This window comes from Lutjanus erythropterus, chromosome 1, assembly GCF_056507025.1.
Source record: "Lutjanus erythropterus isolate fLutEry1 chromosome 1, fLutEry1.hap2, whole genome shotgun sequence".
NCBI classification, from domain to species: domain Eukaryota; kingdom Metazoa; phylum Chordata; class Actinopteri; order Lutjaniformes; family Lutjanidae; genus Lutjanus; species Lutjanus erythropterus.
In genome coordinates, this window is record NC_139317.1 from 10952058 (window position 1) to 10973597 (window position 21540).

General features: G+C 40.7%; 1 protein-coding gene across 3 annotated transcripts in view; it reads right to left on the bottom strand.

Moving 5' to 3' along the window:
* Positions 1–21540, bottom strand: part of znf609b (zinc finger protein 609b) — a 112821-nt gene that overhangs the window by 14981 nt on the left and 76300 nt on the right. For all 3 annotated transcript variants that reach the window (XM_084741364.1, XM_084741286.1, XM_084741441.1), the window contains exon 3: positions 19612–19837. In XM_084741364.1, coding sequence (XP_084597490.1) covers positions 19612–19837 — 226 coding nt within the window. The remainder of the gene's footprint in view (positions 1–19611; positions 19838–21540) is intronic.

The window sequence follows — 21540 nt, forward strand, 5'->3', positions numbered from 1 at the left end:
CTTTTCTATTTAAATAAGCCATCTCACAGTCCCAGAAGGAGAATTATTTAGAGGCAAATATTGTTTTAAATTCTTTTTTTTGCTGTCCTGTATCTCTCTTTGCACTACCTTGGGGAGAAAATACCTCTAGCACGACAGCGTCTTAAAAACAAGCAACAAGCTCCTGGATTAAACCAATTCGGTGTGAAATGGTTCAGTTTGACAGACTGTAACTGAGTGTGCAAGAGGAGCTCCTTGACTTCACTGGTATTGCTGCAATCTGTCACACTTAGAAGCTTCTGTGTTGCCATTTGGCTGGTGTGAATTTGGTAGCACTCTCTGTGATCTGCACAATCTGACCTGTGGCGAGTGTGACACCTGACCTCGCATTTAAGATCCAAAATTAGCTCCAAAGATCACACGACTCTATGTATGTTTCTACTCAAGAAACCAAATACTGTTCATCTGGCAACAGCTTGCACATGACTGGAATGTGACAATCAGGATTAATCAAAATATTACCAAAATCACAATATGTGCCACAACTTTAATATCAGAACATATCAGACAGCATATATGCCGATACTGATAAAGCTGTGAATATGCCAACATCAGGCCAATAACACTGGCCGACCGATATATCAGTCTGGCTCTGGAAATTACTGAATGAAAACCCTGCTGCACCACTTTGGACATTTAACTGCAGTAAATACAATTCATGTTAATGCAAAAAACAGCTCAGAGCTGCTGCTCTGGAGGGCCATTTTAAATAGACAGCATGGTCGAAGCAGATGAACGATAATTTGCAGCTTTTGCCCCGTAAATTCAGAAGTAAATCATCAACGAAACAGCTTCAGAGGATTAGGAGCAACCACCGTGCACGAAAACATTCTGAATTTATTGCCCCCACCATCCCCCTCTCGCTCCCCGGTGGTGACCTCAGCTTGCCACTTCAGCACTGCAGAGAAACTGGAGGCTGCAGTGAGCTAACTTATCTAATGGCACAGGAATGCTGGCTGGCAGCTTCCGTCCCTCAGAGCATTTTATTAGCTTAGGAAACCTCTCCTGCTCACCCCATTTTCCCTCTCTCCTTCACCCTCACCCTCATTTCCTCTTTTCAATGGTATAACCATCCCCGGCTTACAATCTTTTCTCCCTCCCACACTCAAGTCACAGTTCAGACCTCATTTTTCTCCTGCTGCCTCTGGCATAAAGCAGCGAGCGTATAAGGCATTTATATATGTTTACAGGAACCTGCTGACACTTGGCCACAAGTCTCTTCCTTCACCTTATGGCCTGAAAACATGAGTGCTTGGTCAAGGCTAGATCCAACTGCAAATGTGTGCGCAGGCAAGGTAGTGGAGAGGTTCTCGAGTTCAGATTTCTGTCACATTAAAAGAACACAGACCTTTTCTAAAACGCCTTCAACAGCCCGCCCCCCTAAGCTCTCCAAACACTCCAACACAAAATGGCTCTGGCAGCTGGTTGTGGCAGGATGTAAATCAAGGCAGGGCAAATGAATGAGTAGCCTTTCATGATGTGCAGGATATAGTCGTCCCTGCTTTCTCCAGCGAGGGGTTTAGAAATTACACCATGAGCCGTTAGAAGTCTTTAATCATTTTAAATTAGCACCGTCTTTATGTTAAGACTGTCTCCTGTCTTCAGCAGCTCTGACAATGGATGGAGTTTTAGTCCTACTGTTGCCAGTAATGATCAATGCTTTCTAAAAGATATAGTTCGAATTTTTGGAAATTACGCCTTAAGCTTTTTTTTGCCAAGAGTGAGAGAATATTTATACCACCCTCATATTTTTTACCTTTGCACAGAGCCAGGATATTTTTTCTCCTCTGTTTCCAGTCTTTATGCTAAGCTAAGACAACTGGCTGCTGAGAGTAGCTTCATATTTAACAGACACAAGAGGGGTTTAAATCTTTAGTATAAGTCTTGGCAAAAAATTTATTGACAATTAACATATTGCCCAAAATGTGTAACAATCCCTTTAAGGATCCTACCAATGATTGTAGGATCCTAGGGTTCCAATTAATGCTGATTTTCATTGTCAATTCGTGCGTTGATTATTTCCTTGATTATTTGATCACTTGTTTGGTCTATAAAATACCAGAAAATGGTGAAAAATGTTTAACAATGTCTTCAAATGTCTTGTTTTGCCCACAGAATTTAATTTACTGTGATAAAAGAAACCAGGAAATATTCACGTTTAAGAGGCTGGAATCAGAGAATTTAGGGAGAAATCTGTTCACATTTAGAAAAGATGATGGCGACTGAGGAAAATTCAGGCAATGTTTACAGCAGGATGCACGAGAGCACTCAAAACTAACTCGTTCATTTTTCCGGCCTTGTGGGCGCAAACACTGACCGATGCTAATTATCTCAAATTACCAGGAAATCAGCCCAATTAATCTGCCCAATAATTAATTGGTCTATCCCCAGATCTTATGGTAATTTTCATACTTATTAGAACATGTAAGTTGATGTTTTTTCACAAAGTAAAATTACAAAATAGGCCACGCATTAAAAAAAATGCTTGTTTTCTAAAATTAAATTAATTCTAATGGCCATGACATTTTATTCTAAGAGGTTTTGACAATACAGTAACCCTTAATGACAAACTGTGACATTTAAAAAAATGTACTGGAAATTAGGTCTAGGAGAAATGGCTTGTAAATAAATAATACCTTGAAATTTTAAGGCAATGCCATGATATATAACATATATCTTGATACATACATGCACATGATGCATTTCCTCTAAAATAACAAACTGTAAACTCTCAAATAGTGATGATCTTATAGAATATGATGCATTGCTGTAGATTAAACTACAGTACAATATATGAGGCAAAATCAAATATCACAATATATTTGACCAAATACGGTAACTGGGACTATATTATAGAGAGATTTTTGACAAATAATCATTGGTAACACGGATATGATGACAAATCGTGCAAAAGAAAATAACAGAATCACTAGAACAGTCTGGTAAGTTCAGAAAGTTGCATCACTTTACTGTTATGCAGCCTTTAAAACCAGAAAAGACGACACTTCTGACATATCACAATATAACTATAACTATCTAAAATTGTAGACAATATCTAGTCTTGTATCACGATAAACACATACAATACAAACATTTACATCTCTATTCAACCCAAGTCAAAATGGATAGAGGTTTGAGTCATGTTAAATGCTGTTAACGTAGCACATCAAGATTTTTGGATTCCCTGTAATTCTTCCCGCAGACTGAATCAAGCTGAGTCAAGCTGAATGAGGAGTATCTCAAACACCATCTTCAAGCTCCTGCAAAGGTTTTCTTGAAACATGACTCGGGTCTGACCTTTGGCTCACTTATCACAGACTTTCACAAGCTTGTTTTGGAGAAATTCCATGCTGTATTTAGCTGTGCGATAGGGATCACTGTCCTGTTGGAACATCAATCTTTGCCATAATCAAAATTTCCCTACATTTCCCTCAACCGTGACTCCCAGGTGTCTGCTGCAGACAAGAGCTTCTCACAGCGTGGAGTTGCAGACGCTAACGCTTCATAAATGTGAAAGTAGACGACAGGTGATGAATCAATCGATCATATTGAGCTTTTACACTCTTAATATGTTGCTGATTGATTGCCCAGAAATACTTAATGTGCTACCAGAGGCAGAAGGTCAGTAAACACTTCAATTATTAAGCAATTTCCATTAAATACTGGAAATGCACTAACACACAAGTAGGACAGGTGTGTTTAACTACATCACTAAGAAATATGCTACAGAAAACCCTCTAAAACTGCATTACAGGTTTATTTTCACTGCACCAATTTCTTCGCATCATGCCCTTTTCTCTGTGTGGACTCCGTGCGAGCTGTCTTGTGTTTTTCTCCTAAGAGTGGCGTCTTTCTGGCCACCCTCCCATGCTGAAGCCAAGGAACTCTAATCCTGTCAGAGTGGTCCTTGGCTTCTGGGTCACCTCAGATCTCTCTGCCTCTGCAATACTTTCTGTGAATGCTAATAAAGTAGTTCCCTGAACGTTATGTGGGACATCTCAAGGACATTCAAAGAAATCTGGAAGCATCTTAGCTCAAATGGGAATGGTGCTTAAAAAACACACACAAGACGTGGTTACTAACTGATGCAGCACTTCATGTTTAATTAATCTGTTTTTAAAAAGGCGAGCAGAATTTGTGCCTTTAAAGGCTTTCAGTGAGTATACAGTATGCTGAACAGAAAGTGGAAGTGACAGACCAAGTTAACGTATCATATTCCTCATCTCAGGCAGAAGTGAAAAGGGTTTTCATTGCTGACATCTAAGACGTTGCATCAGAGCTCTGAAATTCAATTTCCAAGCCACATAGTTTAACTCTAAACACAGTCTGGCCAATTTTAAACTAGCAGAAACATTGACAGATAGGCCTGTTATTGCAATACTGCAATTTATAACCCTTACCTTAAATCATACTGACTATTTTCTGGAGATAATTCTTTCTGAGTGAAGTGAAATGAAGTAGAACAATCAGTTCTACCCTACTGCACACAAACATACACTTATTTTCTTATCAAAAGTGTACCTTGTTCAAATGAGCAAGTTATTAATCATTACTGTGTTGATACGGACTTAAACCCTGTCACATGGAACTTGTATTACCAGTGATTTGTAACAATAACGAAGGCCGTCTTTGTCCCATGCCAACTGTCATATCCATAATTTATGTTGTAACAGTAAGAATTCCACCAAATATTACTATATTTCGCCAAACACAGAGGTCCTGTGATGTTATTAGCCTTGTGCAAATCAGCAAATCTGTAATTTGGAGTCACGTATTTAGGTTCCAGGTATGAAATCTGATCGCAACTCATAATCTACCATTTCAACTGTTCTCCCCTCATTTAGAGATTTTATTTAAACTTTTAAATGTTTCACGTCTTTCATACATTTTGAGTATTATTTAAGCAATTCAGGTTTGTGTCAGCTTCTCAACAAACCTTAAAATACTGCACACATTTCACACATCACTGGTATTAGGGCTGCACCATATGGTTAAAACAAAGTCATACTGCAATTATTTTGACTGAAAATGCAACAGCAATAGTTAGTTAGTTAGTAGGAATGATCATTTTTCCATTACAATTTTCATTTTTACTGAAAAAGAAAACCTATTAAAATCATGATGATGTGACATTTGTTGGAGTCTGAACCAAACTGTTGATATCGGACTTGGTCACATTGGAATTTTGATAATATTGCAATTAACTGCGCAGCTCTAGTTTGTATTTTTCATCTATTAAAGCCAGCAATGCAGTTTGGCGTCAGTTTTTCGGCATTCACACTGCATTTTCTTAAGTTCACTTCTCTAATCATCAGTTATAGTTTACTGGAAACTTGCTTCTCAAATGTTTCTATGCAAAATCTACCCCTGACATAATTTACAACACATTGTTTTGACTGGACGACTTAATAGAGTCTCTCTGCAGGGGATATAAATTCATAGAATGTCTTGGCAATATCATAAAAATATGCTCAAGGGTATGCGAAAAAGATTACGTTTCAATGCCGAAAGCTGAAAGCCATTTAAATTTATCTGCACACTTTCATCATAGGAATAATTTCCAAGCTGTCTGGACAAAGATGTCAACACCAAGTCTGTGCAAACATGGAAAGCCCTTGACAAAACAACCCAAACAAATTTCCCTGTGGCAGGGAGCAAATTACACAAGACACTGAGATGACTTTCCATGCATGATCATTTGTTTACACACTGGGAGTTGCATGTCAGTGTTTGTGCGAGGCATGATCTCTGTCTTCACTGACTAGATTTGTTTCTGGGGAAGAAACGGCCTGATTTGGAGCAGTTCCCACCCCCCTCCTTTCTCCTCTTGTGCCGGCCTTATTAGGGTCACTCATGACAGCTGAGTGAAGCCCACATTACTGAGAGGAATTGGCCTGCAATTTTACCACTCATTTCCTTTCAATGCCGTCGAACAACAAATGGCACCGAACTCCAGCGCGTACTTGTATAGGATTACGTGAACAAGAGGGTAAATGTAAAGGGACAAATTAAGTCAGGAGTGGGTTGTCTGCTGCATGGGTGACTGCCCCCTCCGGCCCCTGAAACTACCCCCCTCCTCCTCCCTGTTTAACACATTTCATTAGGTTGCAGAGGGGCCAGAATATCAGGTCCTCTGCTGCTGCCGCTGCTGCTGCTGCTGAGGGCTGTGGGTTCACTGAATGACCTCTGCTCTGCTTCAACTCAACGGGAATTCAGCGAGGTTAATGGCATTTTCACTGACTGACCTTGTCAAAATGCCTTTGTTATCTTTGAGATCGCATCTGCGAAATGATTGGGTGTGACATTATGGGACTGTTCTCGCAAATATCAAATTAAAGGTTTGTACTCATCCTTGAGAGCTTTCTCTAACTAATAATACTTATATGAACAATTACCAGCACTTGCAATTATCACCTTTTGTGCGTAGTCAGATACTAAAGTAATTACTGACAGATTTTACAGCCCCGCTAGAAAACAGCCCATTTTTTCCTCAACTCCATTTTTCTCTGCACTAAAAGCACCACTCATCAAGGTTGCATGTAGACAAGAAAGTGAGAACAATGAGAAAAATAGTGTCAGTATTCATTACGGGGGAGAAGATAAAAGATAGCCGGGTGCTGCCACGAGCAATAACTGTAACATTGATAAATGAAGCGTTTGAGCGTTCAAGTGTCTGAGCATGTTTCCAACAGTCCATTTTAAGAGTGTTTCTGCACTCGTGGTGCATAAAATGAAGCCGAGCTTGTCCGGTTCTGTCAGTGTCAGAATACAAAGTCCTAAGATTGACCTTTTCTTAAATCCTAGGCAGCCAGGAATTCAGGACGAGTTGAATGAGTCACGTACAGCACGGGGAGATGATGGTTACATAGTGGAATGTGGGGCTTGGAGTATTTTAACTGAATGTTAAACTGGAAGTAATCGTGAAAATAACACAGTAGAGCAGAAATCAGTGGTTGATCAACTAATTACGGAATCGAAATGAGATTAATCAGCAACTACTTTGATTTAAAAAAGTAAGAGCGCCTAAAAAAAAAGCAATTTCTTTACTTTTTCTCTACTTTGGCAGTTAGTTTCAGTTGAACTTTAGTTTATTACTCCTCCCTAAATGCTCTTATTCGAGCTTCATACTGTAGCTAATCTACTGTTATGGCTGTTATATATTTGTTGGTTTAGTTTTAATTTTCCAGTTTCCTGCTAACCAAGCTGGCCTTCATATTATCTGTCTGCGGCTGCCAATTCAAACTTGTAATGCCGTGTTTCTGCTGCGTGTTACGGCCCGGCTCGGCTCAATCCGCTCTTGGTTTTCCACTGTCAAAAGTCATGGTTAGTATCTGGTGCTTTACCTCGGCAGGGCTGTTAAAAATGTAGACAGTAACGCAATCCAAGTACTGTAATATTAAAGTAATGTAACTTTTGGATTACCTCAATGTAAAATATGGTTTATAGGGCTGCAATTAACGATTATTTTCGTCGTCGAATAACTGGTCAAATATTTTCTCAGTTGATCGACTAGTGAAAAATATTGATCAATGTCTAAGATGACATTCTCAAATGTCTTTTTTTGTGTCCATAATTAAAAGAAACAGTTTACCGTCAGAGAGGAGTAAAGAAACCAGAAAATATTCACATTTAAGAAGCTAAAAATCTGAGAATTTGGACATTTTTTCTTAAAAGAAGACTCAAAACGATTAGCCAATTATCAGAATAGATGCAGATTTATTTAGTAGTCGATTTGTAATAAGATTAATTGCTGCAGCTCTAAGTGTTTTATGTCCATTGTTTACTAGTTTGTCCAGTTGTTCCTTCCTTTCTTGTGAGCAACTGACTGATTTAAAGAAAGGAAAATGTGAAATTTCCACCCAGTGAAGCATTTTTTTCCACTAGAGGCCATGATAATTATTTGGCAACTGTGTGTACATTGTGCACGGTAGTGTACTGTTCTTTACTTTAAAATTGTAATCCTACTAATAATCCCCATTTTTACTAAATGTAACTGTAATCTGATTACATTTTTTTAGCCTATAATCTCATTACAAGCCTGCACCTTGGTTGAGGTTCAAAGCGAGCTGTGCCCGTATGAAACAGAGGAGTGAAAACGCTGCAGACCACTAGACTCACAAGTCAGTCTCTCAACGTTGGGACAATCTTCCAGCTCGTCGTTGCCAAAACTGTCTGGAAACAATTAGAAAAAAAAAACTGCACAGCAGAAACGATCCAAAGTCTTTAGGGCTCTTCATTGGGTGGCGTAGGTCTGTGTAGCCACCATTCAAAAAAATACTGTGCATCTAGAAATTCCCAGACAATCAGTGGGTGGCGAGATTTCTGATCGTCTGGTGTCTAGACAACCAGACCATTGATTGGTCAAAGACAATCGTCACTTGAAACGACATGGACATCCTACACACTGTCTGTGACCAAACTTTATTCACTTGACCAATTTTTTTTGTTTTTTTTTTAAATGGCAGCCCACCGAACCATGCTGCGGTCAATTGGAAATGTGCCGTTCCTCGTTTGGTTGCCAATGGAAAGCTCTCAGGATATCTTCCATTAATCCTGTGTGTTTGTGTTTTGCATTGAAGATGACTTCAATGCGGTTTCACTTGCGTCGCCACGACGATCAGCTACAGAATCCCGCCTTCCGATCAAGAAAAGCGAGCGGAACAAAAGTCTGTTCCGTTGAGCTGAGCTGTAAGATGCAGTGGAAACACGGCATAAGTAGCTGTTAATTACTGTCAGGCAAACTGCTATACATTTTCCTCTTTTTACTCCTAATCTTATGAACTATGTAAGGGAACATATGTACGCTCAGTAAATTAATTACTGTGCTGCACTGCTTATGTCAACTTAATCTTGATCTTTACTGGTGATACCTTTTTTCTTCCTGGCACGAGGAACAACCATTATTAACGTTTTTGTACACCTGCTTTCCTAGTTACCGTTTTAATTCATTTGTCATCTCGTTTATGGTCTCACCTTTTTTCTGCTTTGTAATCCCTATCATGGATTTGTTGTTTTCACAGTTTCACAGTTGCTTTCAGAAGAGAATTAAAAGGTCAGCTCCTTGTCTCTAACACTGGAGGTGTGTTTTGTTTGCTGCATAGCTGCGCATCTACACATGTAGTAAAGGAAAGAATTGGCAAATTGCAGTTGCTGTTTTTCACTGTTTTCTGACAAATGATGAATCAATTAATGTGAGAAATAATCTACGGCACTTTTAAAAAGCAAAGCTGTTGTGCTACAAAGAAAAAGCCAATAAATAAAACACTGATAAACATACTATAGAAATTCCACATCTAAATAAAGGAGTAAAGGTTCACTAATGACCAGCAAGTGTCGGAGGGCATGGCTGATGATTTTATTTTGAATTTTAGAGCCTTTAAATGAGCCCTATCTGAAAAGTTCAGGCTGCATTCCGGTTCATAAGAGGTAAAAGTGCGAAGTCACTCTCCCTGACAAGAATAACAGCCTGTGAGAAGGTCAATTCTCTCATACCACTGAGAGGCAAAGGAAGGGAGCATTAGTATGCCTTCCACATCGTCGCAGCATTATCAGCCGCATGCAGCAGTTTCTCCCTCCACAAAATAAAAATCACTACATGCTTCCTCCTACGGCGGGAGTTGATCACAAAACACGTGGAACAAATGTAACAGCCAAAAAATAAAAAATAAATAAACATTTGACATCTCTGCAAACTTTCCATTCATTTATTAGTGCAAATAATTTGTGGCGAGGGAAGGAGCCGTTTCCTTAAATGTCATCTGGGTAAATCTACAATCTCTCTGTTAAAACAAACCCACTGGTGTTTTTTTCCTTAAAGGAGATGGTGCTGAGATTAGGAGACAGGTCTGCCAAAGGCGCATTACTCAAGCACTCGTTGACGTGTATATAGCAAATGTGATATCTTATGACAACCACTGGCAAAGCCTACAATTCCTCTAGGCATATGATTTACGTTGCAAGACCATTTAAGTGCCTGAAAAAATGCAGTTGTCGGCCAATATGAATAGGAACCATGTCTCTCTTAGGAGGTTTGGGTTCGCTCAGGCGCCATCTTGGTAACACCACCCGGGGACTAAAATTGTGACTAACAAGACAAGCCTCCTCCCACAAAGATTAGTGAGTCATCTATATCTCAATTTGTTTGCAGAGTCTTATTTCAACCACGTATTTAGGGAGAGTGGTGAATTCTTTGCATGGGAGTGTGTGTTTTTTTTTCTTCTGGAAATCGGTCACTTCCGCTCTTGCGTAGTGAACACTGATGAGGGTGAAGATTGGCTGGATAGGTTGGAAAGTAAACATGGCAAAGGATCTGACAAATGGAAAATCTACAGAGGGAGAACAGTGTGTTCTGCGTGTTGTTCGTTCACTTATCAAAGGACATGGGCTTTGGATAATTTGTAGTGCAGGACACACTAATATCCTCCATCACGATTAAAGGTGAGATTAGTGAATTTTATATTACAGCCAGAGAAGTCCATCTTCATTTTTCTCAAGCCTCAAAAGACAACATTTTGCTAAATTCCATCTCACTCCCATGAAAATGCATAAATTTTCCGAAAGATAATTCACCTAACTGTCCAAGACGCAAAACTGAAGGAGAAACATTCATGCAGATGTTTGAAATGTCGTCTGTTGAAAAGTTTCTGGAATTTGGTTCATTCATTAACTACATCAGCCCTGGAAATAGAATTTAAATTAAATCCTTGTTCACATTATTTATTAAATGACATGCCAGATGATTTTCAATTAAAAAGAGTATTAATTTTAGCAATGCATACTTTTATTTTGGAAAAAACGGGTATATACTTGTCAAGAACTTTGGTTTCCACTGCTTTCTTTTGTGGCCTAGAGCCTTTAAAGATGTACATTAATAAATGATGGTGTTTGTTACCTTGTATTTCTGTTTTTTTTGTTTTGTTTTGTTTTTTTGTTTTTGTTAAGAGCAGTATTCTGTTGTTTTTTCCTTTGTTATGCTTGTGACATATTGCTTGTTACATATTGCTGCTGGTTTATGATGCACTTGTTGGAAATAAAAACATGTTTTAAAAAGAAGATTTGGTCATTATCCAAGGGTTTGACATCAATTTTAATTAAACATTTAATAATGTTAACATTACAGGTAGGACCAACCTAGCTACAGAAATCCAGCTCGCTAACCTGTCGATACTACTTACTACTACTGATAATATTTTGGGACTGTAGGTGGTGAAACTGGTGATCTGGATGGTGTGTGGGTAAAAACACAAGCCCCACATCGCTTATGGCAGTTTACTTCAAGTCTGAGTGGGAAGTGTGAATAGCTACTTAACAAAATACATTTAAAATGCGCATATTTGACCCTTCACCAAGTTCCACCCTCAGTTACTGTTGTTACGGCTGTCAGGTGCAGATTTAACATGAAAATTGTTAAAACACTTCTTCAACTCCACAGAGAAGTAAACAACAGCAGCTTCTCATTTCTAGCTGACGTCCATTGGAGTTTGTTGGCTGAAATGATGACTCCTGCTAATGAAGGCTAACGCTTAAACTCCTTGAGTGAACTGAGAAGTCCGTCCCCAGCTGACTTTTTAATGTTTCCATCTGACACATTTCAAACCCTCTAAAATAAATTAAAATCTTAATGACGGTGAGTTACTGAACGGCTGTGTGTATGATATGACTTTTAATGCTAACAGACTGAGGCTAAAGCTACATCTCAGCAAAAATTGGCTAGATGGTGAAATACAACACGATTAGTCCACACCAGCTGGACCACCTTGACAGCAGAGTTTAATCCATTCCTCACATGTGTGCTGTTGTGTTTCACATTTTTGAAAGGCAACAACAATAAAAAAAACAAAAAGGACACCACCATCAGGACTCATAAGACCCTGAGGACCGCTCTTCTCTTCTGTGCCCCATGCACACCGCTCCAACATGTAGAGAAATACAAAGCTTGACGGGCCTGCGGTGTCCTAGTTACAGTTTCTACTCTATAACTGGACAGTTGCGTGTTTGCATGAGGGGCTTAGCGAAGGGTCAATTACTGCTGTTAATCTAAATGTGCACAATTAATAAACCTACAACGGACATAAAACATTCCCCCTTTGGTACTGAGGTAATCCAAAAGTAACGTGAATTAATAAAGTTAGATTTCTTTAATATTATGATACATTTTACATTAAAATCTACAGAGAGAGAAGAAGTCGTGTCTTTTCTTCTTTTCAATGTGTCCTCCACTGTTAACAGAAGTTGGTGTTTTATGATTGATTCCTCGCTCCATCTTCTTCTTGCTCATTGGCCTGGCAGAGGGCTACAGGCCCTCCTGAGATTGCTCACTCTTATTTCAAGGACAGTTTCTATAGCGAGTTCACAGAGAGCTGCCACTGCTCGCCTTTGTAAAAAAAACATTTCAATGAGGCCACTGACAGGTGGTCTTCAAAAGAGCAAGGAAGCATAGCTGGCAAGTGAGCTACAGAGCCAAGCGCTTCTTTCATACAATATTCTCCTTCTCAACTCACTGACAGGCTTGGAGAAAAAGAGGAAGAAAGAAGACTCAAATGTTTATACAGGAATATCTGTTTCACGCTGACCTCTCTTCTATTCATATGCCAAACAGCCTTTAACTCCTTAGCTAAAGCCAATGCTACAATGATGTAATGTGTGTTGCATAAATAATCCATGAGACAAACATTTTATCACAAACAGCCTGTATTATTTATCTATTAGGGAGCTTAAGAAGCTGTGGGACCTGCTTTGGGAATAGCCTGCTGTGTGCTGGAGGGTCGGTGTGTGTGAGAGAGCGAGGGTGAGGCAGAAGGGGGGGAGGGGGCCCACTGGCATGAAGCTGCAGTGTTTGGCCAAAGGGGCCCCCTCTGTGTTCCCTCTACCCCGGAGCAGGAGCCAAGGCGTTCTGGGCTGCGTTTCAAGAGCAATAAACTTCTCCAGCATTTTAGAGATGACATTTGGAGGTATCAGCATGCTAAGCCTGGGAGGGGTTGGCCCATCGCTCTGCCGACACGACCCTGGGAGCTGCCACTGCCTCGTCTGCGCTGAGGGGATTTGTGTCAGTGCCGGGCCTTAAAATACCACGGCTCTGCCTCCCACCCCCCCCCCGTCCCTCCAACCCCCTCCTCCTGTCTACGCTTCATTCGCCCCCAGACTGACTGAATGACACAGACTCACTTTCCCTCACCTTATATTATCTGTTTTTTCTCCTACATAGGACAGAATGCATCACATAGTGTTGTTTATTTTAGTTTTACAGGCTATTTATATTCAAGCTGCTATTTGAACAGTGAATACTGTTTAAAAATTTATAAACCAACAACATATGTTTGTGTACCCTTCTTTCTGTAGCTCATAGGTTTTCTCACTATTAAGTTTGGTCTGACTTGTTAGTCTAGAAACAGCAGTAACTGTGCTCCATCTGACATTATTTTGTTTTTGTTGGAGGTATTTTTTGAATAAAGATGGTTGGACAGAAGGGTTGGGCCAATTTAAAAGTTTTCAAACCAGTTTAATATCAAGCCAAAATGAAAATGCTTCACAATAAAAAAAAAAAAACTTCTGAAGAAATGAAGGGGCTTAAAAGGGCTTTTAATTTCAAACAAAAAGAGGAAGTGTTGAGTTTTTATTCACAGCATTATGCAGTAACTTCAACAAGGCTTTGTACTCCCATCTGCTACGTTACTGACCGCACCAACAAACAAGAGCTACCTCGCTAACAGAGCAAACAGTCAGGGACAGAGTTATATTGTAAAGGGAAAATACTGGGGTCATTGTTTATTAGTTTTCCAGGTATTTTACAAGCTGGTTAGCAACTTAGCTCCACACCACAGACTGGTTAGCTGTGAAGCGCACTCTGCTATGTGTTACAAAGGCTGCAGAGACATCTGTATTTTCCATGATGCCTTCTAGTGCTGAAGCACATGTGCAAACTAAACAAAACCACTCAGTAGATTTTTTTTAAAGTTTGCCGTTTTGTGTTCCAAAATGCAAATGTTAACTTTTCTTAGTGTTTGTGATCTGTCTGCTCAGAATGTTGTGCTTCATGTTGTTGGTTATTGTCATTTTTGTGCTGGATTACAGTGAACCATGAGTGAGGTGGCCGTTACATTACATGAGGCCAGCTTTTTTGTAAAGCTGCACAAATAATCCTAATATGATCAAAACTGTGACATGACCAAGAGAAATATCTCAACATGTAGTAGGACAGGAAGGCACAAAATTTACACTGATGCCTGTCCTACTTTCAGTTCATCCAGTACTTTAGTTTTTGACCAAATACCTGCAAAAATGACAACACCATTTCCACCATTATACATATTTAATAGACTGACTAAATGGCAGACTCACTTTCTCTCACCTCAAATTATCAATTTTTATCCCACACTGGCCCAAATGCATCAAATTGTGTTATTTATTTTAGTTTTATAGGCTATTTGCTTCATTCAGCTCTCCATGTATACATTCAGGCTGCTATTTAAACCCTGCCATTATCCAGACTCGGCTGAGCGGGCTGCTACATCTGTGCTCAAATTACACGGGATGAAAAATTCATTCGGCCTCATCAGACAAGATTCTTGTCAGCTCTGGCCAAAGGTGCAGCTCCTGTGATCGTATTTTGTTAGGTGTCGCCTGCTTCCTCCTCATCTGTTTCTTTCTCTGGCACTCGGTGCGTCGGGTGAAGCGCAGACAATTACTGGGAGCCTGTTGTTCATTTACTCCCACAAGGCCGAAAGGCGGAGGTGATGAAGCAGCTGTTGGTTGGCATGCTAAATGAAACGCGCACACACATGGTGCATGCCTAAACAGCTCTGTATGAGACTTGTCATGCAGAGAAGTGGGGGACTGCTCAACTTCACTGCTAATCAGGATGCCTCTGCGATGTCTTTGGGGCCTCTGTTTGTTGCTCTTCCCTGGTACTCTGCCTGGATTTGCTTGATTTCCTCATTTGGTTCTCATTTGCTCTGTTGCCCCACAATAAGAGAAGTCTGCTTTCATAGGTCTCTCAGGGAAAAACAGCAGAATGGCGGTGCAGTTTGCGGGGGGGGTTTCTTTCATTTTAAAACTAGCCTGTGGGCTGTTATGGGCTCGTACCATTAAAATGATGTAGAAGCAATACACATCTTTGTGTTGTTTAATGTAGTGTGCAGAATGTAATACAATGGGAACTATTGAGAAATGCCTCCTTAGATACCCTGCACAGATTCAATCTTATATTTTAAGAGAATCAACTACACTGATGGCTGTTTATGACAGATAAAACTGACAGTTACAGACCTGGAAAGGTTCAGGAAAAGCACACATTGTGAACAAGCATTGGTGTCAGACAACTGACAACTCTTTACCCTTTATCACATGATTTTCTACCTCAATTGTCTACCTGATAGAGGTTTTGTCTGAGATAAAAAACAGGCTTCAAAGTAGGGCTGTCGCACTGACGAAAATTCCCCTGCGGTTATTTAGGTTGGTTCAACAGTGCGGTATTAACACTATTCTGTTGCTTTCTTTTAGAAATTACTTCTTTTATCATAAATATAGTAATCCGATGCACAGATAATGTGAAGTAAAATGTTATCTATGGACCTCACTTCAATTCCCACCACGCAAATTTATAGTCTGAGCAAGCTAGCTGCTCGGTGTTACAGAATGGTGCATTCAGCTGGACTCAAGAAATGCAACACTCACTTCACTCATGTTTCTATAATCCAGCACAAAAATGACAATAACGGAATCATAATGGAATCATGGGAAATGTGGGCGGACTCTACAGTTGAGTGTGTGTTACATCTGACGGGTGAAGCAACTGATAAAAAGGCCCGCCCCCCAGTTTGGGAACCATGACTCTCTAATATTACCCTGTTCCAGACTGCTGGCAGCTAGCCAGCTACAGTTTGTCAGTATAGTCAGTAACGTAACCGATGGGAGGGTAGGTACAGGTAAGTAAGTTTGTCCTTTTAAAGTTACTGCATTACGCTGTAACACTTCCTGTTTCCGTTTCAAATTAAAAGCCTTCTGGCATTTCAGTGTACAGAATCATTGTGGTGAACTGCAACAAGTCAGTATTTCCGGTCCGGTACTTGGCTTAGTATCAAACTGGTTTGAAGATTTTAAATCGACCCAATCCTAGTTATCTGGCTTCGACTCACTCTCCCATTCTTTAATTGGCTTCAAATGAGGTTTAATATTCACACAGTTCCTCTTGACTGTCCCTCAATATTAGCCCAAAATCACCTGAGCCTGTGTTAGTAGCCACATTAGCTGCACATCATGCTAACACAGAGTATAAGTTATGAAACAAACACTAAAACAACATAAAACATAGCAAAAAGTACAGCTTCCACATCAAGCTTGAATTGTTAATGACTCTGGTATTGCTTGTCAATTTTTTTGAAGCGTTGAAGTGTACACACTGAAGTGTAAAACTAGACGAGCTAGCCTTGTGAAAAAAGCATAAACATGAAAATTGCGGTTGCTTACCATCCCCTGCAGCTGGCTCGTCAATAGCGCTGCATTTCAAAATTGCGGTTATTGTGACAGCCCTACATCGACTGTGCTGACGGCGATTTATGACATCTTAAACTGATGATTACACATCTGGTAAGGATTCAGAAACACCACACAGAACTATAGCTGATTTTGTCTGCGATGAATGAGCAGTGGTGTCTGAGGGCCACTTCACAGTTGCAGTTATCAAACATCTCTTCATCCTTTATCATGTGATTTTCTACCCCGGCGGACTGTCTAGCTGATAGAGGTTTTGTCTGAGATAAAAAAAGGCTTCAAAGAGAGTGAAATGTGCTGGTTTCTGGAAACCCGACTGGCCCCACAGCTCCAATGGCCATAACAACCTGTGTGCTACACCTGCAGAATGCCACCCCCCCTCCCAATCCCCTCAATACATCCCCTCTCCACCGTACCACTTTTAAAACCACTCAAAAGCTCACACCAGCCCCCTCCCCACTGAGCCAGATAGAGTAGAATCAGAAGAAAACACAGCCCCATCAGGCCAAACCACTACCTTTTCAGCCAAAATAGCAGCTTTGAGGGAGTGAGTGCAGGCAAAGGACAGACTTGGACGGGGAAAGGGAAGGGGGCAGGGCGAGGGGGAGGGTCAATCACTCTGTGGGAGGCAGAGAATGAGGGAGCACAAACATAGTACTGGTGTTGGCTCGGAGCCATGTTTGTGTCACTAACAGAAGTAGCCTTGTCTCTTCCACCACCCCCCCTGCTCCTGCCCCAACCCCCTGCCTTGCACTCGCTCTCTCCCAGTTTGCTTGGAAACAGAGTCAAGGGGTGACTGGCTGGATGCTTGGTAACAGAAAAGAGTTGCAATAGAAAGGAGAACAGGGTTGAATCAGACACAGCCCACGGCAGGAGCAAAAATCAAAAAAAAAAAAAAAAGGGGAGAGTGGGGGGAAAAGCCACTCAATAGCTGGGACTGTGCTTTGGGAATGTTGATGAGGCAGGGACCTTTTTTTTTTCCTGTTCAGTTCCTGCAAGTGAACCAACAAGCAGCACTGTGGATGTGTGGGCGATTTGTACTCAGCATGCCCGCAGAGCAACTGAGCACGAGCTGCTTTGAAGATTAGGTGTTTGCGTTATTTCACATGCACGACAGGAAAAAAAAAAAAAAAAAAAAGAAAAAAAAAAGAGGGCAGATTTTTAGACCCAGCAGAACCTGATAGTGCTAGTGATACATCTTAAAATTAAATAAGCTGAATGCGGTTTCGATCAAAGGGAGGAAAACTGAGAGAGTCTAAGATTTCACTCGGACTGCACTGCAGGAGAGGAGCCAACTCTATTCCCAACTGGCACGCTTGCAAAAAAAAAAAGTGCTTTGTGTTATGAGGCATGTTGTTGTTGAGAGCAGATATCTCTGTGCAACAAACTCCCGTCTGCATACTCCCGAGCAAAAAACAAATCAAGGCCACCTAAGAACTGCCTGCCAAACTACTATTCTGGCTGGCAATATTATGCAGCATGTGTGCTGTTAAAGAACACATTAGTACCACCACCAGCTCCTCAGGCAGTCAGGGCATATCCAATTACATTTTAGTAGGCAAAATATGTATGGTAATGACAGCAAGATGATCATTTTTTTAAACAGCAGAGGCTTAACTAAAGTCTCAACAAACCAACACCACTTTGATGTTTTAATGCAACCACACTGGCTATGTAAATAAAAGCATAAAACAAACAGTCACATGTGTTTGTAGCTTATTTTCTTTTATGGCAAAATTCAGGACAATTGTTCCACAGGGAGGAACTTTACTTAACAGTGAGGGTGGGGAAAAAGACAAAAAATAAAAAAAAAAATTCATGTAAGAACTGTGATTCTCATCCTCTACGATTCTGAATTAATTCATGGATGCCAAAAATTGATTCTTACACCGCTTACTAGCTGGTAGCGATGCCAACAAACAAGCGAGCCAACATCAGACTGCTTCAGTTTTTCCCAATGAAGACATCCTAACCTGCTCTGGGTGTCAGCAAACAGGCAAGAATCTGATGCTTGTTTGAAAAAAACGCTCAACCTGGCTCTGTTTTTGCTAAGTTTTGCGCATTTGCGTCACATCCAACCAATTTTCTTTGGCCAAAATTGACATTGACATCCTTGGCGTTTCTGTTTCCTGTCTGGTCAGCAGTCAACAGTTACGAGGTTGAGAAGTGGCACATTTTCTATGATGCGCAGCACAATTTTTATAGGAATATCCTAAAGAAGGACAAGATCCGAAAGGATAATGGGAGTAAGTAAACTTTCTCCAGACTATACAAACACAAGGCTGACTTACTCAGAGACTTAATGCTCAAAATATATCTGGACAATTTTTCCACCTTATCTGTCAAGCTAGAGTCCTACTGTCTGTGGCGATAGACGGGGAAATTTCGGACAAATGCAGCCCCATCTTCAAATGGAGGCAAGCATCTTGGCATATTTTGGATTTTACTGAAAAAAATAATTTTATTATTTTTAGACCAAAGGAAACACTTTACACATCTATTAGATAAGACAGGTGCATCAGAGAGAGTAGACCAAAAAGTTGCCAAAGGACTTCCGCATACTGTCTAACTTGCAATATATAATTTATTTGCAACGTCACAAATAAATGATATATTGCAAGTTAGACAGTGTGCAGAAATCCTTTTGCAAATTATTCTCAGACCAAAAAGTTCCATATGTAAATGCTATATTAGTAATTTGTATCATAAAAGATCAATGGTTGGCATTTGTGTATCTGTGCGATGTTCCCAGGCACAATATCATGACATGATATTCATGAAATATTCATTTCAAAATATCTGCGTCCTTAATTTTGTTTGGAAAAGAAGAAAACCCTGTGTCTACATAAGAACCTAGAAGCAGCTCACACCAAGTTTAAAAGGTAATCTTTGCATTTTTGGAGGTAAATGTGATAAACTAAGTAAGTACATACAGGATGCACTGGAGTAAGAGCCTGAGCATGGGGTCCCTTTTCAATTACATGCCTCGAATCAGTTTCAAAACGAGACTAAATCCAAATCGGATCATGAAATTTCCCATGATTCTCACCCCTCCTAAACAGCATGTTAAGCCACTCCACTTACCATCTTCAGTTTCCTGCCACACGATGCCCTCCAGATTGACACTGGTACCGGGCTCGCAGGGCCCCAAGCACTCGGGTTCAGTAGCCAGGGCCACGTCGGACGTGTTCACCGCCACTGAGCGTGTGCGCACCATTATCTGTTCACACGGCGAGGCAATCTCACTGTTGCCTACTGTGGCCAGGAGGTGGAGGGGCGGAGGTGCTGGCGTGGAGACAGGAGATTCCATCTGTGAAGAAAGAAGTGGGGGGGTTGAGACACTTCAGAACCACTGTATAAACACATACAGAGCAGATGTTAGGATACAGCCATGACGAGGGGAAGTTCACGAAGTGCCGTGCACATGGAAGTCATCCTGTACGCCAGTGACCCCTGAAAGCAATCTTAATCAGTAAAAGAGCAGTGCAGCACTTGTAATATAGTACTGTGTCTTTCCTCAACCTTAGAGGTGATTAGCAGGCGGCAAAGGCAGGGAGGGACATGTGAACTTTCTTCAACTGCCTCTGTGGAAGGACAGAATTAGTTATGCAGGATTGGTCAAACAATCCCTCCCCCAGCTTTCCTCCCTCGCACACGGCCGAGCGAGATCCGTGACACCAAATCATCTCACAGGCTGATCACTCATTAATTCCCTCAATTAAAAAGCTAGTTGTGGTGGGGGAGCGGGCTGCTGAGGGTCAGTAATTGATTCCACCTGTTCTGACACACTGTGACAGCAATGAAGAGACAGTGGGCCCACATGGAAAACGAAAATGAAAAGAACAGGAAGGGAGGGGAGACGACGAGCGCAGCTGAGGGGGAGCGAGCAAGAGAGAGCGAGAGAACTGGAGGTAGAAAAGTGTGTAGGTGGAGAAGAGACAGAAGACTGATGGTGATTTAAGGGCCGCGGTGACACCAGGCTTAGTGCTCTTCATTCAAGGCAGTCGACATTAAAGCGCTCCAAATCATTAGCGATGAACTGCAGGAGGAATGCCACGCTGCAGCCAACAACACACATTTATTAATTGGGCTCAGTGCTCGGGAATACGCTGCCAATGCTGGATCCAATTAGACTTCGAACACAAAATAACAACTGACACATTAGATTATAAGCCTGTACACCCTTTAAATAATTGTTTTAATTTCCTAACTGTTCCAAACTGACTACGATGTGGCGAACTAAAACTACTTATCACTGCATATATCACATTTATTGGTTGATTTTGATCCATCTAGAGATAGAAACATCGACTCGTGGGACCACTTTGATCCAGACTGAAATCTCAATTATTGGTACGGTTTTACTTCATGGTACTTCATACTACTACTATTCTGAGAAATATCTCAGCATGTGCTAGGACACTACAGGACGCTAAAGTAGTACTTTTGTTTTTGACCTCACATTATCCATTTTTCTTCTTCACTGCAATAAAAGCATCAAATTGTGTTTTTTAAAAATGTATGTTTTATGGGTTATTTTGTTCTGTGTATACATTCAGACTGCTATTTAAATCTTGGAATCATCCAGACTTGGCTGAAACGAATCCTCCTTTCATTTTGGTCAGTACTTTGGTTTTCTACCAAATACCTGCCAAACTACTGACATTTCCACCGCTGTATATATTTAGCGCTATTTCATGAATGTTACCATGCTAGCACACTAAACTGAGAAACTAAACATTATAAGCTACCTGCTAAACATCAGCATCTTGAGGCTCATTCTTCTCAACATTTGTATGAAAAGAGATATATCCATTTCAAACAACACAACCATCACTGCCCGCATATGTCCATGCATCCTTCGTTACCCCCAAAGAAGAAGAGTCAAAAGTTTCTGACAACTACAAACATGGCAACACTGGAGGTGGTTGCAATAATGTACCTCCTGTTGTGAAACGGTTCCAGTTTAGTTAAGTTTAGGCACCAAAACTGCTTGGTTAGGTTTAGGAAAAA